Here is a 26,140-nt window from a genome sequence, read left to right as displayed (position 1 = left end):
TACATTCTGACAAGGGGGGAACAAAAACACAAAAAGAATCAACAGCAGAGTAATGTGAAAAAGAGGGAGAGATGAAACAGAAAAAGGGTGCTTGAGGTCAGACGAGAGATGAGGCTAATGAGGTTATTCTGGTGTACATGGATTTCCAAAAAGCATTTGATAAAGCGCTTCAAACAGGCTTGTCAGCAAAGTTAAAGCTGAGTGAAAAAGTAGAGGGTAACTGTGAATGGTTGTTTCAGACTGCAGGATGACATGCGCCAGGGCTCCTGGAGTCAGTATTAGGGCTACTGCTTTTCTTGGCCTTTATTCCATAACCTAGACTTGGATAAGAGTGTGCAGCGCACAATTTCAAAATTTACAGCTGATATAAATCTTGTAAGTATTGTGAACTGGTGGCAGGAGAATAGTGACAGACATCAAAAGGACATAGACTGGATGGACGAATGGGTGGATGTGTGGCAAAGGAAATTTAATGCAGACAAAGTTGATAGCGGCAATATGTAAAAACAGCTAAGGGTGCAAGAGCAGAGGGATTGGGGTATATGTGCAAGAATTTTTGAAAGGTGGCATGGCAGATTAAGAAAGGTTGAAAGAAAGGTAAAGAAAGGTTTGTCGACTGCATTCGCTGCTCCCAATGCAGTCTCCTCTACATTGGAGAGACCAAACGCAGACTGGGTGACCACTTTGCGGAACACCTTCGGTCTGTCCGCAAGCATGACCCAGACCTCCCTCTCGCTTGCCATTTCAACACACCACCCTGCTCTCATACCCACATGTCCGTCCTTGGCCTGCTGCAATTTTCCACTGAAGCTCAACGCAAACTGGAGGAACAGCACATCATTTTCTGACTAAGCACTTTACAGCCTTCCGGACTTAATAGTCAGTTCAACAATTTCAGATCATGAACGCCCTCCTCCATCCCCACCCCCTTTCCGTTCCCCCTTTTTCCAATAATTTATCATTTTTTTTACAAATATATTTTTCTTTTCCCACCTATATTTAAATTTATTTCAATCTATTGTTTTATCTCCACCTTTTAAACCATTTCAATCCCTTCCCCCACCCCACCCTCACGAGGGCCATCTGCCACTAGCATGTCCTGCTTGCTACCCTTAATGTCCCCATTAGCACATTCCTCAGATAATTTCACCACCGTCACCACCCCTTTGTCCTTTTGTCCATGACATCTTTGGCAATCTCTTCTTTGCCTCTACCTATCATTGGCCCCCTATCCAGCTCTACCTGTCCCACCCCCCTCAACCAGCTTATATTTCACCTCATTTCTCTATTTCCTTAGTTCTGATGAAGAATCTTACGGACTCGAAACGTCAACAATATTCCTCCCTGCAGATGCTGTCAGACCTCCTGAGTTTTTCCAGGTATTTTTGTTTTTGTTTCAGATTTCCAGTATCCGCAGTATTTTGCTTTTATTTAAGAAAGGTTGATGGCAGGTCATCGACATACATGTGGAAGCAGCAACAACACAAGTCAGTTGAGGGCCAACATGCAGATGAGAAATGGAGGGCAGCAAGGAGAGATCCCGAGCTGGTACCGGAGATAATAGTGCAGGACAGACAAGGGAAGCCATTGCAGCAATTCTACAACTATCATTAAATACAGAATAATGAAACCAGCATGAGTGCAGTCCCACTCAGCTGGACAACAAATGCTGTATTAAGGGGGTGGTATAGTTAGCCATGTTAAACGGTTGCAGACAAGTCAAGGAGGATGGCCTGCTTGGAACAAGTTGTGGAAGGTATAGCCAGCTAGGAAGAATACACTTCAGGGAAGCTGCATCACCTCTCCCTTAGTTTTCAATCAAGGCCATGATGATAATCCAATCCTGCACAATAAGATTATGGATGGCAAGGACCTTGCTCATAACGGGGCGGACAATCTGTAGGAAGTGCAAAGGGCAATGGTGATAGTTGATCCACTGGCATTGTGTGGGGTGTTGAAAGAAGAAGATTATCCTACAGTGGGGTACACTGGGCAGGAAGTACCATGCATTGATGGAATTAGAAACTACAATGACAGTTAGGACTCTGACTTGGATAGGCAACATCTCTGGCTCCAACTGAATGCTGCAGGAAAGTTGACAATTCTGAACAATAGTTCTGTACCTTGACATCTTGGTGGATCCTTGTCCCATTCTCCATTTGCTCCACAGGTGATGGTGTCTTCACCAATCAGTGAGTAGTCCTTATTACAGTGATACTTTGCTACACTTCCAAATGTCCAGAACTCTCCAGATGGTGATGAAACTGTCCCATTACTAATAGAGGGAGGATCGGGACATGTGACAACTAGGGAAAAATGAAATTCAGTCAGACTGTCAAATCAAATGTCTCAGTGGCAAAACATTCAAGTTCACCAACACTTCTTTTCCACTAGCCAATAACTCAATGGACAACCAATATTATGTAGATTGGTTATTGAGGGTGGGGGTGGCAGCAGGGGGTTATGAAGGAATTCCAACTGCGTTTACATTGATGTGATTTCATTTCATATTTGAGATCATTGAATGTGAGCCATCTATATTCTGCTAAAGCAAAGGAGGGAGATCAAAACAAATCTTTTTGATGGAAGCTTTTTCCACAGCAAATTAGAGAATCTAAACCAACAGCCAAGACAGATTGATGCTTAACAGCAACTGAATATTTTAGACATAGCCCTTCATCAGTTCTCTCATGTGCTGAATAACATACCATCCATTTTCAGCACTCTCTCCTAATTTGAGTTGATCAAAATACCCGACAATTGTGAAATTTGAACATTTTGCTCATGAGAAAATTAGTTTCTGAGACACAATAGGATACTTGAATGTCAAAGAAATTCCTCATTGGAATTTACAGTGGTAACTGCACTACTCCATAGCAGGGATGGTGTCAGAGCTGTGCAAATGCAAACAACCTGAACTCGTTAAAAGGTATATGACCGAATCCAGGTGATACGTTTCCTACATCAAAATGCATCAGGTTTGGTTTCCTTTGTGTAGCTTCTAAATTCAAGAGGTATAATTCAGTAGTTGCCAAAAGGTTACTACAAAACTCTTGCTTACACAGTATTTCTAATACTTTGCTTCTTGTTCCACTCCAGCCAATAATCACTGTGGTATTCAATGACCCTTGAAAGACTGCTCTTGAGAAGAGATTAATAAGGAAGCAGAGTCCATGTGATAGCAGAGACTGAATAACAGTTAAGGTACTAGCTTGATTAATTGAATGGTTGTTTCTTCAGGTTAAGAATGAAATGTGAAAAATCAAAGTATTAATTATATTGCTGTAGCATAGTTCAATCCTTGGGCACAGAAAAAAACCAAGGCAACCATTCTGTGCCATTTAGAAGTCCGAACTTACGTTCACACGTTGGAACCTGGCCATCCCAACCATCAGCTGTACATATCCGGTAGTCCCTACCAACCATCTTATATCTGGAAAAGAAAAAGAAATCAAAAAACTGCTGCAGTAATATAAAAAAATTACCCAATATCAAAAATGAAACCAATTTCTTCTGATCACATCACCTGTTCTGAAGGTTATATGGATTAAGATCTATAATGATAAATAACATGCTAATTGATTAGCAGTGGAGCAGAGCGAAAAGCAAAATAACTTGCATGGTTACTACAGAACTCCAGCTAGACCATCAGCAGCCTACGTCCCAAGCACAACACCCCACCCTCACACCCCCCAACAAAACCTTCTACTTTTCTGCCTCAAACCCTTCACCTTTCAGTCAACTTCTTTGATCAAACTCCTTGTCAGCTACCCCAATATCCCCTTTCCTTATTTGGCTCAGCAATAAATTTTGCCTGGTAATGCTCCTGTGAAGCACCATGGGAATGTTTTATTACAACAGGTGCTAAATGAATGAGCATTGATGTTGCTGGTTTTGTGAAAGAAATCATGTTTGACAGGTGTTCTTGAGCATGTAACAAGCAGGGTAAAGGAGAGTCAGTATATGTTATGTATCTATATTTCCTAAAGGCATAAGGTGCCTCAGTTTCCTGCAGAATAACTCATAGCATTGGAGGTGATATCTTAGCATAGACAGAGAATTGGCTAACTAACAGGAAACATTCAGGATAAATGGGTCACTTTCAGGTTGGCGAAATGTAACCATGGGGTGCCACAGGGATCAGTGCTGGGGTCAACTATTTACAACCTATATTAATGACTTGGATGAAGGGACAAAGTGTATTGCAGCTAAATTTGCTGAAGGTACAAGATAAGTAGGAAAACCTTTGAGAACAATACAAAAAATCTGCAAAGGAATAGTGATAGGTTAATTGTCTGGGCAAAAAAATTGGCAAATGAACTGGAAATGTGAGGTTGTCCACTTTTGTGTAAAAAGAAAAGTCGAATGTTAAAGTGAGAAAGACTGCAGAATGCTGAATTACAGAGGCATCTGGATGTCCTTGTACATGAATCCCCAAAAAAATCACTTACCCTGCAGGTACAGCAAGCAATTAGGAAGGCAAGTGAAATGTTGGCCTTGATTGCAAGGGGAATGGAGCATAAAAGTGGGGAAGTCTTCCCACATCTGTGCAGGGCACTGGGGAGACCACACCTGGAGTACTGCATACACTTTTGGTCTCCATACTTATGAAGGATATACTCGCATTCCAAGCAGTTCAGAGAAGGTTCACTAAGCTGATTCTTTGGATGAAAACAGTTGTCTTCGGAGGAAAGGTTGAGCAGGTTGGACCTACACTCATTGGAATTTAGAAGAATGAGAGGTAATCTTATTGAAAGAAGATTCTGAAGGGACTCGACAGGGGAGATGCTGGGAGGATGTGTCCCCTTATAAGGGAATCTAGAACTAAGGTTGGAGTTCCAAATTTGGACATCTCATTTAAGACAGATGAAGAGGAATTTCTGATCAACAATCAATGAAATTCTTTGCTCCAGAGAGCAGTGGAGACAGAGTCATTGAATATATTCAAAGCTGAGGCCAACTGATTGTCCAGGGAGTCAAGGGTGATGGTGGCAGGCAGGAAAGTGGAGTTAACACTACAAACAGATCAGCTACAATCTTATCAAATGACACAGCAGGCTCAATGGGCTACTCCTCCTATTACTCATGATCTTATGCCGGATTTTGGAAGTTTATCGTGGGAAGAGTTTTCATGCATCTTAACTCAGTTGAACAGTAGCATCAAATATTTTAAGGAAGTAAGCACCAAGTTTCAATTCTGAACCCTCAGATTCTGTATTTCTTTTTAATAAATTGTCACAGTATCTAGCTGATGGGATTTGGACACTTGATCCAGTTGTTATTGGGTGAAAATATAAGCACATTAACTGTCCATAATGTAAAATGATAAGACAACCAAGTTATAGAACAGGAAAATTTATTCAAAGGCAACACAGGAAATCACCAGAAATAAACTGAGCAAGTGGTTTCCTTCTTGGGGAAGCTACCACGACTGACCTCAACTTAAAATCTGAACAAAATATAATCTTTTACAACAGAGTGAACAACCTCATTCAGTGATTGATAAACTGGACACTTACCCTGCATTGCAATAAAAAGTAACTCGACTTCCCAAAGTGGTACTTGATGCATTATAATATCCATTGAGAATATCTCCAGGATTGTCACAGCTTCTTGCTAGAAAAAAAATGTTAAAATACACCACATTCTCTCATGGGTTTTGAATGCAATTCACAGTTTAACTTTATGAAAACCACTGCATGCGTTAGCTCCAATTCTTCTAGGATTTATATTCAAGTTTTCACAGCAATGGAAATTAAAGATCCTGTCCAATGATACAAAATTTGATAATGTCATGACTTTGCTTTTAATGTAAGCTCGAGGCAATCTCATAAAGAATGTGTTTTACCAGTCAATCCAAACTCAATGGAATGATCCTGTTTTATTTTAATAATGGTTGTATCTATTAAGGCCATGGTAGAATATGGCCAGATTAATAAAGAAAATCGCAGATGTGCAGAAGTTCAGCAATTTCCTTGGCAAATTTGTGATCAAGACACGTAAAGAAATTAAGACAGCATCTCATCACTTTACACGTGAAGCACTTTGGGTGTTTGTGAGCAATGACGTACTCTGATGTGCAGTCACTGTTATTTAAGTAAATATGGTAATCATTCTACACAATGAATGAAAGCTCCCACAGCAGCAGTGAGGTGAGTGACTCATTAATCAATTTATAATAAAGGAAATATGTTGGCCTGGACACTGACAAAAACAATTTCAACATGAAAACAAACTATTGGAAACACTGAACAGGTCTGGCAGCACCTGTGGTGAGAGAAACAAATGTAATGTTTCAGGTTCAAGTGCAACCCTAGGTTATTTGCTTGCATCCTGCTGTGAAAGGTGAATATGAAACATTAACTCAGTCAACAAAGCCATCCACAGCCCTGTTCAGCATTTCTGGTCTACAATTCACCACAGAGTGAGAGGTTGCATATATCTTTAGGACCAACAACAAGAACTGTGCATCAGTCAGATCTCCAACACAGCCCAATGGCAGGCTTGTTCAGGCACGAGTATCTTTCCCACTTACACAGGCTGCTCTGCTTTTGCTTCACCCATGAACAACTGGGTGAATTAACTGGCTCACACTCTTGCCAATTCTTAACAGCACAGCATAAACCTGCCATGTGGAGGTCATCTCCAGGAGCAATCATAACACCCATATTGCACCATGATTAGGGTTGACTATGCAAATCACAATTTTTCAGTGACTGTTGCAGTATTTGAGAGCTGGCCACACCCAGGTGTACATGTTGATAAGTGCTTCACATTCTCTACACTCAGTCGAAGTCTTAAGACACTATGAAGAAACTATTAGAAACATTGAACAGGTCTGACAGCACACGTGACAAGAAAAACAAACTTAATGGGCAGAATTTTCTGCCAGTCGGGCGGGCGGGCCCGACCCAATCTCCGGTGGGCGGGGAGACGATTCCCGATGGAGAAAAGGCCCCGCCGCCATTTTATGTGGACGGGCCAATTAACACACGCCCAGTGTGATGTCCAGCGGGAAGCGCTGTGTGCTTCTTGTGTGGGCAACGGGGGATTCCCCAAAAGCGAGAGTGCGCTCTTTCGCGCATGCGCACAAAAGAACGCACATCTCCCTGATGCTAAGTCGCTTCCACGTTGAATAATATTAAAAATTTAAAAAAAATTCCCGAACGCCCCTCCCTCATGTGACAATGTCACATGTGATCGAAAATGTTCATAATTTGCATAATAACTTTATTAAACTGTTTAAAACCCTGCATGAAACTTCATCCTGCCGCTGGATGAGGTTTTGTGTTTTCTCTATTTGCCGCCGGGGATCCTGGCCGACCCACCAACCTTAACGTTAGACAGGCAGGTACCTTAATTATATAAATAATCCTGTCAATGGCCTCAATTGGCCATTGACAGACGAGCAGGCCCGCTGCTGATTTTGCTGCGGGCCCGCCTTCCTGAAAATTTAAATGGGGCAGGATGATGTTGGAGGTTCCACCCAACGTCATCCCGTGTCATTTTACGCCTCAGCGAGCGGGCCCCACCCCCTGCTCGCCGACAGCAAAATTCTGCCCAATGTTTCAGGTTGAAGTGCAACTCTAGGTTATTTGCTTGTATCCTGCTGTGAAAGCTGAACATGAATCATAGCCTCAGGGAGATGAGTGAGTCAAAATGCTGCCTCTACTTTCAACAATATTAAAAATATAGAAGAATATTCCCTTACATGTCCCCTTCATGTGACATGAGTTGTGACATGTTCATAATTTCCATAACAACTTTATTAACATTTTTAAAACCCTACAGAAACCTCATACTGCTGTTTTTCCAGTTGCCGCTGGGGATCCTGGCCTGCCCGCCAACCTTAAGGTTGGACGTGCAGGTCCTTTAATTGCTTAATTGATCCTGTCATCGGCCTCAATTGGCCATTGACAGGTTGGTGGTCGCGCAGCTGATTTTGCTGAACCCCCGCCTTCCTGAAAATTTAAATGGGGTGCGGTGATGTCGGGAGATCTGCCCGACGTCATCCTGCGACATCTTACGTGTCGATGAGTGGGCCCCACCCCCCAAAGTTAAACTCCTGCCCCCTATTTCTGATACTCAGTAATTAACCTAGCTTCTGTTCCAATTTCAGAAGCAACAAAAAAGAAAATTAATCATTTCACCTCACTGCTGCTTAACCTTGATTAACAAATGACAACAGATTCTAATATAGCCAGTTCAGCGAGAAATATACTATTGACGTACATCTGGATATGGTTGGATTTTAATAGGGTAATAAAGAAAGGGAAGACAGGCGAGGAACAGGAGGAGCACAAATTTACCTAAAGGACCATTAACACCCTTCTTGGTGACTAAAGAAATGACCTATCATGGAATAATCAGCAATTTCATGATGGCAAAGACATCCAAAAATATATATCCACTTTCAATTGTTAACAGGCTTTTTGTTTGATTACTCATTGATAGCGTGCAAACATAAGACGTACAAAAGACTTGGTTTTCAAATAACAGCGTCCAATACTCTGGTGTCATTAGCACCCAGGGTAGAACACAAGTGGGTCCCATTACTGATCAATATCCAGTGATCCTTGTTGAGATTTTTATTGCATATTGGGTTAGAAATGATTCAAGCCAAACTATGGTGCCGCCTACATTTGAGGCACTCAGACTCACATACAAGAATGGTCACTTGGCTTAGTACCAAAAAATTGCTTGTCTCTAGAGAAATGAACTCCAGCACAAGTCATTTCCTTTGAGAGAAAACTGATCAAGGGAAAAAAAAGTGAGGGCAAGGGAAGAAGGGAAATAAAATTGCTCATTACTTACGTTCACAAACAGCCTGCAATGGTGACCAAGTTGAACCTGCCATGCAGGTAACAAGTCTTGAACCCCCTTCCTTAAACACGTAACCTCGGTAACATCTGTAACTAACTTTAGTACCCACAGGAAAGGTGGTCAGAGGAATAAATTTATCATCTGGAGTGCCATTTTCCAATGTTGGAGGCCTGCCACATTCACCTTTAAAAAAAAAAACATCAAGTTCATAGTTCTAACAAATCTCTCTTCCAGTACATCAAGGTCACATGTGGAAGATATCTCCAAATCTAAACGACCTCACGTCTTTCAGTCTAATACTAGCATTTGATCTTTTAAACTTGCATTTTGATTTTCTGACCAGTGTCAAATCCACTGATTTTTTTCTTAGCCCCCTTCCTTCTTCATAATGGCATTCCCTTCTATAAATGAGTCCAAATTTACGATTCTCAAGGACCAAAACAAGTATGAAATACAAATGATGGTGGCAATGTCCAATACAAGCACTCAAAAACAAATTTAAAAACTTCCTGTGCACACCGAATTACTCATTTAGAATAAAGTGAAAAGATGATTTGCAGAAGATAGTTTCCCAGGAACTGAGCCAGGGAAAGAGAGAGAAACAGAATGGGGAATTTTAATCCTACATACAAGATGGAATCCAGGTGTACAGCAATTAAAATTGCCCTGCAGGCTTGCTCAGATGCAGAGCTCAGTTCATTTGGTCATTTAATTTAACTTGGTCTTTTGCACAGGTGGAAAAAGACACTTTTCTACAACTGCCTTGCCAGTTTCTGAGATTTATCCCAATTCTATCAGGAACTGACTGCATATTTAACTGGCAATCTGAGCCAGAAATCTAGTGTGGTACTCTTGGCAGGTACAGTTGCGAGAAGGTCCTTTGGGGCTAGAAGTGACCAAACAGGAAAGTTTCAAGGACGAAAAAAAAAAAATTTTTTTAGGAGGCCAGGAGACATGCTCCATTGGACACTTAAGGAATGATCCCATGCTTTTAGTTGTTCTCTTCCGGATCAACATACACTAGCAGCATCCCAAACATAAGACAGAGTACTGGCAAATTTAGCCCTGGCCAGCTTCCACCTAACATTTGCTCTCTCAGGGGACAGCTATTACCCTCCAAGTGTTAACAAAGAAAGAAAGCAAGTGTCTTTCTTTATCCTAATTTTCACCTGGGAGGCAAATCTTATCCAGGGTAGGATGTGAGCGAGTCACAATTTGCAGACAAAGCAAATGAGTTGCCAACAAGGAAGACTGGAGAAATTAAGTGTAAAAGGTGTCCATAGTGAGAAAAGCATCGATAGGGTTGAGGGGGGAAGTGGGGGAAGTAAAAAAAAAAGGGCGGTAGGGCAGAGGTAGGACGTAGTCTTGGCAATGGCTCAGATGTGGGCTTTGGAACATAATGCATCAAACACAATATCAAGGCTGCACAGAATCTGATTCAGTCCGATTGGAAGGGAGGAATCCGTGGCAAAAGTAGAGTTCGTTGCGGTCAACAGCAACAATAGCTCTAGTCTCCCTGATGTTCAATTGTTGGAAAATTTCACTCATCCACAACTTCATGTCAGACAGATTGACAGCATCGCTAGTCAGAGATTGAGGAAAATGGAGAGGTACAGCAATGGGCAGAGTTTCCCCACTGTTGCGGGTGGGGGGGGAAAGAGAGCTTAGGAGCGGGCACGGAGGCATACCTCTGATCTGTGCTGCCATTTTACATGGGCAGGCCAATCAAGCACGAAAGAGAGCACTCATCTCCTTGAGGCTAAGTGCTGCCTCAGGAAGATCGGTACCACACTAAAAAATCTTAAAAATAGAAAAAAATAAATTTCCCTGACATGTCCCCTCATGTGACACTGTCACATGAGTTGGGACCTGTCCTTCACTTTCAAAGACACTGTTATTACATTTTTAAAAACCTACATGAAATCTCGTCCCACCCGTGGATGAGTTTTCATACTTTCTCATGCTTCCAGGGCTACCGGCCTGCCCACCAACCTGAAGGATGGACGGTCACGTCTACAAATGACTTTAATGAGTTTGTCAATAGCCTCAATTGGCCATTGACAGGTCGGCGGGCGCACAGCTGATTCTGCTGGGACCCCACCTATCTGAAAATTGAAGTGGGGCGGGGTGACGTCGGGAGTTCCGCCCAACGCATTTTATGCGTCGGAGAGTGGGCCCCACTCGCAGACCGGGAAATCTTGGCCAATGTTTCTTCAACATTTCATTCAAACTAGAATATACAGTGATGTCAACTGTATTTCATTTACTACAAGCAGAGGGTTCTTTGAGAAAAGTTTATGGTAATGGCAGCGAGATGCAAACTGTGAGCTTTAACCGTTGGCTGTTCCTTGGGAGTGACAATCAAGCATTTACTAACATTTCATTCTGGAACTGCACAGCTCAACTCACACACCAGCGCAGTACTGATGGATTGCTGCATCATTGGTCCAGGTAACTCCAATGTCTACACTTTAAAAAATATTTTTCATTTAAAAAGAGATCTGACTGGAACTATACCACAAGATTTCTTGTTTTAAAAACAAGAAGTCAAAGCTGAAGAACCCTGTTTCAGATACTACGAAGTAGGCTTCGTAGTCTTCAGTATATTAATTTATTCCCAATTTATAACGGGAGCGGAAGAGCAATAGTGAAAGTGAATTTGCTGGTTAGGGGAACAGGCTTCATATCTGTTGCTGTAGACATGACACCAGAATGGTATATTGCCTCCCTGGGGTCAGGGTCAAGGAGTCACAGGATGACTGCAGAACCTTCTACTGGTGGAAGATGAACAGCCAGAGGTCATGGTGCACATTGGTACCAATGACATAGTAGGAAGGGAGGATGAGGTCCTGAAAGCAGATTTCTGGGAGTTAAGAAATTAAAAAGGAGATCAAAAGCAGTAATCTCAGGATTACTCCCAGTGCCACGTGCTAGTGAGGATAGGAAAAAGAGGATTGAGCGATTGAACACATGACTGGAGAATTGTGTAGGAGAGAGGGCATCAGATTTCTGAGCATTGGGGACCTGTACAACATGGACATGCTGCACCTTTGCAAGTCTGGGACCAACATCTTCACAGGGAGATCTGCTAGTGCTGTTGGGGAGGGTTTAAAGTACAATGGCAGGTAGATGGGAGCCCAGGAGGGAGCTCAGATTGGACAGAAGCAAAACGGGTCAGACAAAGTAGAAAAGTAATAAGCAAAACTAAAAAGCATAGAAGTGAAGGCAAGCAGCAAATAGGATTAGAATGTAAAATAATGTTAAAAAGACAAAGTTAAAGGCACTCAATAAACTCGGCATTCGAAACAAGCCAGAAATGAGGGAAATGTGCATCATTTAATTGCCATGAGAGAGACTCAGTTACAGGATGACAGAAGTGAATATTCAAGGATATTCCTCATTTCGGAAGAATAGGCAAAAAGGAAAAAGGAGTTGATGTAGCGTTGTTAATAAGGACGATATCAGTATATTAGTGAAACAGCTTCTTAGATCAAAGCATCAAGATGTAATATCGATTTGGATGGAGTTAAGAATCATAAAGGGGGAAGAAACAGCAAGGGGAAACATTGATGGGAGCTGTTTATAGGCCCAACTGTAGTTGCAACATTGGGCACAGTATGAATCAGGAAGAGCTACAGGTAACATGAGTAATACAATCATAATGAGTCACTTCAATTTACATAGGTTGGGTAAACCTATTTGACAATTAATGCTATGGAGGATTAATTCCAGGATTGCACAAGGGATGAGTTTCTGAAACATTACATTGAAAAATAAACTGAGGAAACAGGCAGTGTTAGATTATGTAATGGAGAAAGGGCTAATTAATAATTTTGCTGTAATGGAGCCTTTAGGAAATACTGACCATATTAAGTCAGTAATTTCACATTAAGTTTGAAAGTGATATAGTTCATTCTGAAACTAGAGTCTTAAGTCTGAACAAAGGAAATTTTGAAGGTATGAGGGACAAATTGGCTATGGTGGATTGGGACAATACATTAAAATTTGACAGGAGACAGGCAATGGCTCGTATTTAGCGAAGTATTACATGGTTTACAAGAAATATATATTCCTCTCATATACAAAAACCCAAACAAGAAACGTGAATCAACCATGGCAAACAAAAGAATTTAAAGATTGCATTAGATCAAAGGAAGTGGCTCATAAGGTTGCCAGAAGTGCTAAACCCAACGATTGGGAGCAATTTAGAATCCAACAAAGGAACACCAAGAAACTTGTAAAGAAAGGGAAAAGAGAATATGAATGAATGCTAGTGAAAAACAAAAGGCTTATAGTAAAAGCTTCTTTAGTTATGAGAAAAAGAGAATTTATAATTGGGAATAGGGAAATATCAGAGAAACTAAACTAAACAATCGCTTTGGGTGGATATTTACGGCCCTGTCATGGTGGAAGCAGGGCCAGAAAAAGCAGTGAGCTGCTCAAAAGTCCATGGACTTTGGCAGGACTGGAAAATGCTGCCAGCGGGAGGGGCCATAAAATTCCACCCTTGTGTCTGTCTTCACAAAGGAAGATACAGAAAATTTCACAGAAATATGAGGAACCGAAGGACTTGTGATAATGATGAACTGAAAGAAATTTGTCTCAGTAAAGATGTAGTACTCAAAATTAATTGGATTGAAGGTAAATAAATCCCCTGGACTTGATGAGCTACATCCCAGAGTGCTGAAGGAGGTGGTTATAGAAATAGTGGAAGCATTGGTGGTTACTTTTCAAAATTCTATAGATTCTGGAAAGGTTCCTTCAGAGTGGAAAGAAGCAAATGTAACCTCCCAATTTAAGAACGGAGGGAGAGAGAAAGAGAGGGAACTACATACCTGTTAGTTTGACTGTCAGTAGTAGGGAAAATGTTAAGACTCCATTATAAAGGATGAGATAACTAGGCAGAGTCATATGGATTTATGAAAAAGAAATCATGTTTGATAAACCTGTTGGAATTTTTGGGAAGATGTTACTTGTACCATAGATAAAAGGAGAACCAGTGAAAATGGTGTATTTGGATTTTCAGGCAGCTTTTGATAAGCTCCCACACAGGTTAGTAAACATAATTAGATCATTGGGGGTAATATACCGAACTGGTTAACAGACAGAAAACAGTAGGAATATACAAATCGGTCTCAGGATGGCGGCCTGTTACCAATGGGGTACCACAAGGGTCAGTGCTCAGACCACAGCTGTTCACAATCTAGATCAATGATTTGCATGTGGGGGCCAATTGTAATATTTCCAAATTTGCTGATGACAAAACTAGGTCGGAATGTATGTTGTGAGGAGGATGCAAGGAGGCTTCAAGGGGACTTAGACAGGCTTAAGTGAGTGGGCAAGAACATGGCAGGTGGAATATAATGTTAACAAGTGTGAAGGCATCCACTTGGTTGAAAAAAAGCAGGAAGGCAGAGTATTTCTGAAATGGACAGGGTTTGGGAAGAGCGCTGTCCTTGTTCATGAGTCACTAAAAAGCTCGCTAGCAGGCGCAGCAAGCAATAAGGAAGGCAAATGATATGTTGGCCTTCATTTAAGGGAATTTGAGTACAGGGGTAAGGATGTCTTGCTGCAATTGTATAGAGTCTTGGTGAGAATGCACTGTGTATAGTTTTGATCTCCTGATCCAAGGTGGAATATACTTGTCAAAGAGGAAGTGCAACAGAGGCTCACCACACTTATCTCTGGGACGGCAGGGTTGGCTCATGAGGAGAAATTGAGGAAACTGGGCCCATATTCTAACATTTCAAAGAACGAAAGGTGAGCTCACTGAAATTTACAAATTTCTTAGTGTGTGACAGGGTAGATGCAGATAGGATGTTTCTCCTGGTTTCAGAGTTTTGAACCAAGGGACAGAGTTTCAGAATAAGGGACAGCCCATTTAAGAGAGCAATGTGGAATTTTTTCACTTGGTGAATCATTGGAATTCTCTACCCTACAGGGCTGTGGAAGCTCAATCACTGAGCATGTTCAAGATACAAATCGATAGATTTCTAGATACTAATGACATTAAGGGTTATGGGGAAGGGGTGGGGGAGTGATGTTGGAGGTAGATGATCAGCCATGATTTAATTGAATGGTGGAGCAGGCTCGAAAGGCCAAATGGTCTACTCTTGCTCCTTTGTTCCCATTTCTAAAACCCAGCATTTTAATTACCTTGCATTTATAGCTGTTAACCTCTTAAGCCACAACATTCAATGCAATAAGCTCCAAGCTTGCTTGAATTGCATTTACCCCATTTTCAGTTCACTTTTAGCTTTCGGAATTACAGTTTATATTCGAAAACACGTGAACTATGAACTAGATATATTCACAACACTGGTACTACACAAGCACCATTCCTTCTCAGATGTTTTCTGCAGATCCAAATAGACAGAGAATTCCATTTTCCATTTTGGGTTTTTTTGCAATCAGCTCCAAAAGTCAAAGAAGTTTGTAAAGCAAACGTTCCACATTCTAAGCCTATGATGACAGTCTCTTAGCACTTACATAGCAATAACCTAATCTACATTCTGCCCACTATTGGATCTATAATTGCCTGTATCAAATTTATCCCCACTTCAGAATAGATCCAGGCTTGAAGCTTCTACTTGATTGCACTGAATACACCTAGTACAATTTGCCCAAAAATCAACATAAACAATGCACAAGATTGGGAATTCCAAGCACAAATTGTGTGCTAGTTTAGAAAAGCTAAACATCACGCTCAAAGTTGGCCCTATACACCAAATGGGAAATGGGTAAAATTACTTACCATTGGCAATTTCTGCTAATTAAGCTTGTTTGCAGGACTAAGGAGGCTTTAAAAATTAAGCTGGATCTTCTGAGCACAAGGAAGCCTAACTAGGTACATTTTATAATATTGCAAAAGTACTTTTTTTAAAACTTTACTAAGATCTGAAGATGCACCCAATCAGACAACAGGTTTATCAGGATTTTAATACTGACTTAAGTAGTCAACATTGGTGAAGTAGATACAGGGGCAGACATGGATTCTATTTAACATCGTTCCAAATGATGGTGCCTGCGGCAGTGCACCACTACCAGCCTTTGTTTTTGTGCTTCAAGTCCTGAAGTGGGACTCGATCCTGCATTCTTCTGGCTAGAATGCTAGTGCTACCAGAGGCATGGCTGCTGGCAGTCAGCTCCAGGGGTAACAAAGACATGATTAAGAAAATGAGCAGGGGCCATATTTGGGTGAAGGAGGTGCAACCAAGCTGTTGTGATTATGACGACATGGGGCTGGAAGTTCACTTCGGGGTCAAATATCACACCTACATTGTTAATAGGCTGATTCAGCCTCAGACACATGTCGGGGGAGTGAGGTGTCAGCGAAACAGGTTTCCTGCCCAATATCTATAGGCTGCATTTAAAGAGGTGATATAGTTTGGCTACAGTAAAGGTACATTCCCACAAGGGGGGAAGAAAAAGACAAAAACAACCAACAGCAAAGTAATGTGAAAGAGAGGGAGAGATGAAGCAGAAAAAGGGTGCTTGAGGTTAAAGGAGAGATGAGGCTAATGAGGTTATTCTGGTGTACATGGGTTTCCAAAAAGCATTTGATAAAGCGCTTCGAACAGGCTTGTCAGCAAAGTTAAAGCTGAGTGAAAAAGTAGTGGGTAACTGTGAACGGTTGTTTCAGACTGCAGGATGACATGCGCCAGGGCTCCCGGAGTCAGTATTAGGGCTACTGCTTTTCTTGGTCTATATTCCATGACTTAGGTTTGGATCTGGGTGTACAGTGCACAATTTCAAAATTTACAGATGATAAAAATCTTGTAAGTATTGTGAACTGGTGGCAGGAGAATAGTGATAGACATCAAAAGGACATAGACTGGATGGACGAATGGGTGGATGTGTGGCAAAGGAAATTTAATGCAGACAAAGTTAATAGCGGCAATATGTAAAAACAGCTAAGGGTGCAAGAGCAGAGGGATTGGGGTATATGTGCAAGAATTTTTGAAAGGTGGCATGGCAGATTAAGAAAGGTTGAAAGAAAGGTAAAGAAAGGTTTGTCGACTGCATTCGCTGCTCCCAATGCGGTCTCCTCTACATTGGAGAGACCAAACGCAGACTGGGTGACCACTTTGCGGAACACCTTCGGTCTGTCCACAAGCATGACCCAGACCTCCCTCTCACTTGCCATTTCAATACACCACCCTGCTCTCATACCCACATGTCCGTCCTTGGCCTGCTGCAATGTTCCACTGAAGCTCAATGCAAACTGGAGGAACAGCACCTCATCTTCTGATTAGGCACTTTACAGCCTTCCGGACTTAATAGTCAGTTCAACAATTTCAGATCATGAACTCTCTCTTCCATTCCCTTTCCGTTCCCCCTATTTCCAATGATTTATCATTTTTTTTTAGAGATATATTTTTCTTTTCCCACCTATTTTTAAATTTATCTCAATCTATTGTTTTATCTCCACCTTTTAAAACATTTCAATCCCTTCCCCCACCCCACCCTCACGAGGGCCATCTGCCACTAGCATGTCCTGCTTGCTACCCTTAATGTCCCCATTAGCACATTCCTCAGATAATATCACCACCGTCACCATCCTTTTGTCCTTTTGTCCATGACATCTTTGGCAATCTCTTCTTTGTCTCTACCTATCATTGGCCCCCTATCCAGCTCTACCTGTCCCACCCCCCTCAACCAGCTTATATTTCACCTCATTTCTCTATTTCCTTAGTTCTGATGAAGAATCTTACGGACTCGAAACGTCAACTGTATTCCTCCCTGCAGATGCTGTCAGACCTCCTGAGTTTTTCCAGGTATTTTTGTTTTTGTTTCAGATTTCCAGTATCCGCAGTATTTTGCTTTTATTTAAGAAAGGTTGATGGCAGGTCATCGACATACATGTGGAAGCAGCAACAACACAAGTCAGTTGAGGGCCAACACGCAGATGAGAAATGGAGGGCACCAAGGAGAGATCCCGAGCTGGTACCGAAGATAATAGTGCAGGACAGACAAGGGAAGCCATTGCAGCAATTCTACAACTATCATTAAATACAGAATAATGAAACCAGCATGAGTGCAGTCCCACCCAGCTGGACAACAAATGCTGTATTAAGGGGGTGGTATAGTTAGCCATGTTAAACGGTTGCAGACAAGTCAAGGAGGATGGCCTGCTTGGAACTAGTTGTGGAAGGTATAGCCAGCTAGGAAGAATACACTTCAGGGAAGCTGCATCACCTCTCCCTTAGTTTTCAATCAAGGCCATGATGATAATCCAATCCTGCACAATAAGATTATGGATGGCAAGGACCTTGCTCATAACGGGGCGGACAATCTGTAGGAAGTGCAAAGGGCAATGGTGATAGTTGATCCACTGGCATTGTGTGGGGTGTTGAAAGAAGAAGATTATCCTACAGTGGGGTACACTGGGCAGGAAGTACCATGCATTGATGGAATTAGAAACTACAATGACAGTTAGGACTCTGACTTGGATAGGCAACATCTCTGGCTCCAACTGAATGCTGCAGGAAAGTTGACAATTCTGAACAATAGTTCTGTACCTTGACATCTTGGTGGATCCTTGTCCCATTCTCCATTTGCTCCACAGGTGATGGTGTCTTCACCAATCAGTGAGTAGTCCTTATTACAGTGATACTTTGCTACACTTCCAAATGTCCAGAACTCTCCAGATGGTGATGAAACTGTCCCATTACTAATAGAGGGAGGATCGGGACATGTGACAACTAGGGAAAAATGAAATTCAGTCAGACTGTCAAATCAAATGTCTCAGTGGCAAAACATTCCAGTTCACCACCACAAATAGGTATTTTCACTTCATTTCCACTAGCCTATAACTCAACTGGACAACCAATATTATGTAGATTGGTAAATGAAGGGGGGGGGGGGGCGGTGGCAGCAGGGGTTATGAAGGAATTCCAGCAGCTTTTACATTGATGTGATTTCATTTCATATTTGAGATCATTGAATGTGAGCCATCTATATTCTGCTAAAGCAAAGGAGGGAGATCAAAACAAATCTTTTTGATGGAAGCTTTTTCCACAGCAAATTAGAGAATCTAAACCAACAGCCAAGACAGATTGATGCTTAAAAGCAACTGAATATTTTAGACATAGCCCTTCATCAGTTCTCTCATGTGCTGAATAACATACCATCCATTTTCAGCACTCTCTCCTAATTTGAGTTGATCAAAATACCCGACAATTGTGAAATTTGAACATTTTGCTCATGAGAAAATTAGTTTCTGAGACACAATAGGATACTTGAATGTCAAAGAAATTCCTCATTGGAATTTACAGTGGTAACTGCACTACTCCATAGCAGGGATGGTGTCAGAGCTGTGCAAATGCAAACAACCTGAACTCGTTAAAAGGTATATGACCGAATCCAGGTGATACGTTTCCTACATCAAAATGCATCAGGTTTGGTTTCCTTTGTGTAGCTTCTAAATTCAAGAGGTATAATTCAGTAGTTGCCAAAAGGTTACTACAAAACTCTTGCTTACACAGTATTTCTAATACTTTGCTTCTTGTTCCACTCCAGCCAATAATCACTGTGGTATTCAATGACCCTTGAAAGACTGCTCTTGAGAAGAGATTAATAAGGAAGCAGAGTCCATGTGATAGCAGAGACTGAATAACAGTTAAGGTACTAGCTTGATTAATTGAATGGTTGTTTCTTCAGGTTAAGAATGAAATGTGAAAAATCAAAGTATTAATTATATTGCTGTAGCATAGTTCAATCCTTGGGCACAGAAAAAAACCAAGGCAACCATTCTGTGCCATTTAGAAGTCCGAACTTACGTTCACACGTTGGAACCTGGCCATCCCAACCATCAGCTGTACATATCCGGTAGTCCCTACCAACCATCTTATATCTGGAAAAGAAAAAGAAATCAAAAAACTGCTGCAGTAATATAAAAAAATTACCCAATATCAAAAATGAAACCAATTTCTTCTGATCACATCACCTGTTCTGAAGGTTATATGGATTAAGATCTATAATGATAAATAACATGCTAATTGATTAGCAGTGGAGCAGAGCGAAAAGCAAAATAACTTGCATGGTTACTACAGAACTCCAGCTAGACCATCAGCAGCCTACGTCCCAAGCACAACACCCCACCCTCACACCCCCCAACAAAACCTTCTACTTTTCTGCCTCAAACCCTTCACCTTTCAGTCAACTTCTTTGATCAAACTCCTTGTCAGCTACCCCAATATCCCCTTTCCTTATTTGGCTCAGCAATAAATTTTGCCTGGTAATGCTCCTGTGAAGCACCATGGGAATGTTTTATTACAACAGGTGCTAAATGAATGAGCATTGATGTTGCTGGTTTTGTGAAAGAAATCATGTTTGACAGGTGTTCTTGAGCATGTAACAAGCAGGGTAAAGGAGAGTCAGTATATGTTATGTATCTATATTTCCTAAAGGCATAAGGTGCCTCAGTTTCCTGCAGAATAACTCATAGCATTGGAGGTGATATCTTAGCATAGACAGAGAATTGGCTAACTAACAGGAAACATTCAGGATAAATGGGTCACTTTCAGGTTGGCGAAATGTAACCATGGGGTGCCACAGGGATCAGTGCTGGGGTCAACTATTTACAACCTATATTAATGACTTGGATGAAGGGACAAAGTGTATTGCAGCTAAATTTGCTGAAGGTACAAGATAAGTAGGAAAACCTTTGAGAACAATACAAAAAATCTGCAAAGGAATAGTGATAGGTTAATTGTCTGGGCAAAAAAATTGGCAAATGAACTGGAAATGTGAGGTTGTCCACTTTTGTGTAAAAAGAAAAGTCGAATGTTAAAGTGAGAAAGACTGCAGAATGCTGAATTACAGAGGCATCTGGATGTCCTTGTACATGAATCCCCAAAAAAATCACTTACCCTGCAGGTACAGCAAGCAATTAGGAAGGCAAGTGAAATGTTGGCCTTGATTGCAAGGGGAATGGAGCATAAAAGTGGGGAAGTCTTCCCACATCTGTGCAGGGCACTGGGGAGACCACACCTGGAGTACTGCATACACTTTTGGTCTCCATACTTATGAAGGATATACTCGCATTCCAAGCAGTTCAGAGAAGGTTCACTAAGCTGATTCTTTGGATGAAAACAGTTGTCTTCGGAGGAAAGGTTGAGCAGGTTGGACCTACACTCATTGGAATTTAGAAGAATGAGAGGTAATCTTATTGAAAGAAGATTCTGAAGGGACTCGACAGGGGAGATGCTGGGAGGATGTGTCCCCTTATAAGGGAATCTAGAACTAAGGTTGGAGTTCCAAATTTGGACATCTCATTTAAGACAGATGAAGAGGAATTTCTGATCAACAATCAATGAAATTCTTTGCTCCAGAGAGCAGTGGAGACAGAGTCATTGAATATATTCAAAGCTGAGGCCAACTGATTGTCCAGGGAGTCAAGGGTGATGGTGGCAGGCAGGAAAGTGGAGTTAACACTACAAACAGATCAGCTACAATCTTATCAAATGACACAGCAGGCTCAATGGGCTACTCCTCCTATTACTCATGATCTTATGCCGGATTTTGGAAGTTTATCGTGGGAAGAGTTTTCATGCATCTTAACTCAGTTGAACAGTAGCATCAAATATTTTAAGGAAGTAAGCACCAAGTTTCAATTCTGAACCCTCAGATTCTGTATTTCTTTTTAATAAATTGTCACAGTATCTAGCTGATGGGATTTGGACACTTGATCCAGTTGTTATTGGGTGAAAATATAAGCACATTAACTGTCCATAATGTAAAATGATAAGACAACCAAGTTATAGAACAGGAAAATTTATTCAAAGGCAACACAGGAAATCACCAGAAATAAACTGAGCAAGTGGTTTCCTTCTTGGGGAAGCTACCACGACTGACCTCAACTTAAAATCTGAACAAAATATAATCTTTTACAACAGAGTGAACAACCTCATTCAGTGATTGATAAACTGGACACTTACCCTGCATTGCAATAAAAAGTAACTCGACTTCCCAAAGTGGTACTTGATGCATTATAATATCCATTGAGAATATCTCCAGGATTGTCACAGCTTCTTGCTAGAAAAAAAATGTTAAAATACACCACATTCTCTCATGGGTTTTGAATGCAATTCACAGTTTAACTTTATGAAAACCACTGCATGCGTTAGCTCCAATTCTTCTAGGATTTATATTCAAGTTTTCACAGCAATGGAAATTAAAGATCCTGTCCAATGATACAAAATTTGATAATGTCATGACTTTGCTTTTAATGTAAGCTCGAGGCAATCTCATAAAGAATGTGTTTTACCAGTCAATCCAAACTCAATGGAATGATCCTGTTTTATTTTAATAATGGTTGTATCTATTAAGGCCATGGTAGAATATGGCCAGATTAATAAAGAAAATCGCAGATGTGCAGAAGTTCAGCAATTTCCTTGGCAAATTTGTGATCAAGACACGTAAAGAAATTAAGACAGCATCTCATCACTTTACACGTGAAGCACTTTGGGTGTTTGTGAGCAATGACGTACTCTGATGTGCAGTCACTGTTATTTAAGTAAATATGGTAATCATTCTACACAATGAATGAAAGCTCCCACAGCAGCAGTGAGGTGAGTGACTCATTAATCAATTTATAATAAAGGAAATATGTTGGCCTGGACACTGACAAAAACAATTTCAACATGAAAACAAACTATTGGAAACACTGAACAGGTCTGGCAGCACCTGTGGTGAGAGAAACAAATGTAATGTTTCAGGTTCAAGTGCAACCCTAGGTTATTTGCTTGCATCCTGCTGTGAAAGGTGAATATGAAACATTAACTCAGTCAACAAAGCCATCCACGGCCCTGTTCAGCATTTCTGGTCTACAATTCACCACAGAGTGAGAGGTTGCATATATCTTTAGGACCAACAACAAGAACTGTGCATCAGTCAGATCTCCATCACAGCCCAATGGCAGGCTTGTTCAGGCACGAGTATCTTTCCCACTTACACAGGCTGCTCTGCTTTTGCTTCACCCATGAACAACTGGGTGAATTAACTGGCTCACACTCTTGCCAATTCTTAACAGCACAGCATAAACCTGCCATGTGGAGGTCATCTCCAGGAGCAATCATAACACCCATATTGCACCATGATTAGGGTTGACTATGCAAATCACAATTTTTCAGTGACTGTTGCAGTATTTGAGAGCTGGCCACACCCAGGTGTACATGTTGATAAGTGCTTCACATTCTCTACACTCAGTCGAAGTCTTAAGACACTATGAAGAAACTATTAGAAACATTGAACAGGTCTGACAGCACACGTGACGAGAAAAACAAACTTAATGGGCAGAATTTTCTGCCAGTCGGGCGGGCGGGCCCGACCCAATCTCCGGTGGGCGGGGAGACGATTCCCGATGGAGAAAAGGCCCCGCCGCCATTTTATGTGGACGGGCCAATTAACACACGCCCAGTGTGATGTCCAGCGGGAAGCGCTGTGTGCTTCTTGTGTGGGCAACGGGGGATTCCCCAAAAGCGAGAGTGCGCTCTTTCGCGCATGCGCACAAAAGAACGCACATCTCCCTGATGCTAAGTCGCTTCCACGTTGAATAATATTAAAAATTTAAAAAAAATTCCCGAACGCCCCTCCCTCATGTGACAATGTCACATGTGATCGAAAATGTTCATAATTTGCATAATAACTTTATTAAACTGTTTAAAACCCTGCATGAAACTTCATCCTGCCGCTGGATGAGGTTTTGTGTTTTCTCTATTTGCCGCCGGGGATCCTGGCCGACCCACCAACCTTAACGTTAGACAGGCAGGTACCTTAATTATATAAATAATCCTGTCAATGGCCTCAATTGGCCATTGACAGACGAGCAGGCCCGCTGCTGATTTTGCTGCGGGCCCGCCTTCCTGAAAATTTAAATGGGGCAGGATGATGTTGGAGGTTCCACCCAACGTCATCCCGTGTCATTTTACGCCTCAGCGAGCGGGCCCCACCCCCTGCTCGCCGACAGCAAAATTCTGCCCAATGTTTCAGGTTGAAGTGCAACTCTAGGTTATTTGCTTGTATCCTGCTGTGAAAGCTGAACATGAATCATAGCCTCAGGGAGATGAGTGAGTCAAAATGCTGCCTCTACTTTCAACAATATTAAAAATATAGAAGAATATTCCCTTACATGTCCCCTTCATGTGACATGAGTTGTGACATGTTCATAATTTCCATAACAACTTTATTAACATTTTTAAAACCCTACAGAAACCTCATACTGCTGTTTTTCCAGTTGCCGCTGGGGATCCTGGCCTGCCCGCCAACCTTAAGGTTGGACGTGCAGGTCCTTTAATTGCTTAATTGATCCTGTCATCGGCCTCAATTGGCCATTGACAGGTTGGTGGTCGCGCAGCTGATTTTGCTGAACCCCCGCCTTCCTGAAAATTTAAATGGGGTGCGGTGATGTCGGGAGATCTGCCCGACGTCATCCTGCGACATCTTACGTGTCGATGAGTGGGCCCCACCCCCCAAAGTTAAACTCCTGCCCCCTATTTCTGATACTCAGTAATTAACCTAGCTTCTGTTCCAATTTCAGAAGCAACAAAAAAGAAAATTAATCATTTCACCTCACTGCTGCTTAACCTTGATTAACAAATGACAACAGATTCTAATATAGCCAGTTCAGCGAGAAATATACTATTGACGTACATCTGGATATGGTTGGATTTTAATAGGGTAATAAAGAAAGGGAAGACAGGCGAGGAACAGGAGGAGCACAAATTTACCTAAAGGACCATTAACACCCTTCTTGGTGACTAAAGAAATGACCTATCATGGAATAATCAGCAATTTCATGATGGCAAAGACATCCAAAAATATATATCCACTTTCAATTGTTAACAGGCTTTTTGTTTGATTACTCATTGATAGCGTGCAAACATAAGACGTACAAAAGACTTGGTTTTCAAATAACAGCGTCCAATACTCTGGTGTCATTAGCACCCAGGGTAGAACACAAGTGGGTCCCATTACTGATCAATATCCAGTGATCCTTGTTGAGATTTTTATTGCATATTGGGTTAGAAATGATTCAAGCCAAACTATGGTGCCGCCTACATTTGAGGCACTCAGACTCACATACAAGAATGGTCACTTGGCTTAGTACCAAAAAATTGCTTGTCTCTAGAGAAATGAACTCCAGCACAAGTCATTTCCTTTGAGAGAAAACTGATCAAGGGAAAAAAAAGTGAGGGCAAGGGAAGAAGGGAAATAAAATTGCTCATTACTTACGTTCACAAACAGCCTGCAATGGTGACCAAGTTGAACCTGCCATGCAGGTAACAAGTCTTGAACCCCCTTCCTTAAACACGTAACCTCGGTAACATCTGTAACTAACTTTAGTACCCACAGGAAAGGTGGTCAGAGGAATAAATTTATCATCTGGAGTGCCATTTTCCAATGTTGGAGGCCTGCCACATTCACCTTTAAAAAAAAAAACATCAAGTTCATAGTTCTAACAAATCTCTCTTCCAGTACATCAAGGTCACATGTGGAAGATATCTCCAAATCTAAACGACCTCACGTCTTTCAGTCTAATACTAGCATTTGATCTTTTAAACTTGCATTTTGATTTTCTGACCAGTGTCAAATCCACTGATTTTTTTCTTAGCCCCCTTCCTTCTTCATAATGGCATTCCCTTCTATAAATGAGTCCAAATTTACGATTCTCAAGGACCAAAACAAGTATGAAATACAAATGATGGTGGCAATGTCCAATACAAGCACTCAAAAACAAATTTAAAAACTTCCTGTGCACACCGAATTACTCATTTAGAATAAAGTGAAAAGATGATTTGCAGAAGATAGTTTCCCAGGAACTGAGCCAGGGAAAGAGAGAGAAACAGAATGGGGAATTTTAATCCTACATACAAGATGGAATCCAGGTGTACAGCAATTAAAATTGCCCTGCAGGCTTGCTCAGATGCAGAGCTCAGTTCATTTGGTCATTTAATTTAACTTGGTCTTTTGCACAGGTGGAAAAAGACACTTTTCTACAACTGCCTTGCCAGTTTCTGAGATTTATCCCAATTCTATCAGGAACTGACTGCATATTTAACTGGCAATCTGAGCCAGAAATCTAGTGTGGTACTCTTGGCAGGTACAGTTGCGAGAAGGTCCTTTGGGGCTAGAAGTGACCAAACAGGAAAGTTTCAAGGACGAAAAAAAAAAAATTTTTTTAGGAGGCCAGGAGACATGCTCCATTGGACACTTAAGGAATGATCCCATGCTTTTAGTTGTTCTCTTCCGGATCAACATACACTAGCAGCATCCCAAACATAAGACAGAGTACTGGCAAATTTAGCCCTGGCCA

General features: G+C 41.4%; 1 protein-coding gene across 5 annotated transcripts in view; it reads right to left on the bottom strand.

The window, feature by feature from the left end:
* LOC121282291 (complement component receptor 1-like protein) overlaps positions 1 to 26,140 on the bottom strand; it is an 81,743-nt gene that overhangs the window by 36,416 nt on the left and 19,187 nt on the right. For 3 of the 5 annotated variants that reach the window (XM_041195936.1, XM_041195938.1, XM_041195935.1), the window contains exons 6-13: positions 25,060 to 25,251; positions 21,765 to 21,861; positions 19,605 to 19,678; positions 18,345 to 18,527; positions 8,815 to 9,006; positions 5,520 to 5,616; positions 3,360 to 3,433; positions 2,124 to 2,306 (exon numbers count right to left, since the gene is read on the bottom strand). In XM_041195936.1, coding sequence (XP_041051870.1) covers positions 2,124 to 2,306; positions 3,360 to 3,433; positions 5,520 to 5,616; positions 8,815 to 9,006; positions 18,345 to 18,527; positions 19,605 to 19,678; positions 21,765 to 21,861; positions 25,060 to 25,251 — 1,092 coding nt within the window. The remainder of the gene's footprint in view (positions 1 to 2,123; positions 2,307 to 3,359; positions 3,434 to 5,519; positions 5,617 to 8,814; positions 9,007 to 18,344; positions 18,528 to 19,604; positions 19,679 to 21,764; positions 21,862 to 25,059; positions 25,252 to 26,140) is intronic. The other 2 variants (XM_041195940.1, XM_041195937.1) reach the window with 2 other exon arrangements.

The sequence above is a fragment of the Carcharodon carcharias genome, chromosome 9, assembly GCF_017639515.1.
Source record: "Carcharodon carcharias isolate sCarCar2 chromosome 9, sCarCar2.pri, whole genome shotgun sequence".
NCBI classification, from domain to species: Eukaryota; Metazoa; Chordata; class Chondrichthyes; order Lamniformes; family Lamnidae; genus Carcharodon; species Carcharodon carcharias.
The sequence above is the reverse complement of the archived record's forward strand: the minus strand, read 5'-3'. Positions and strand labels throughout refer to the sequence as shown.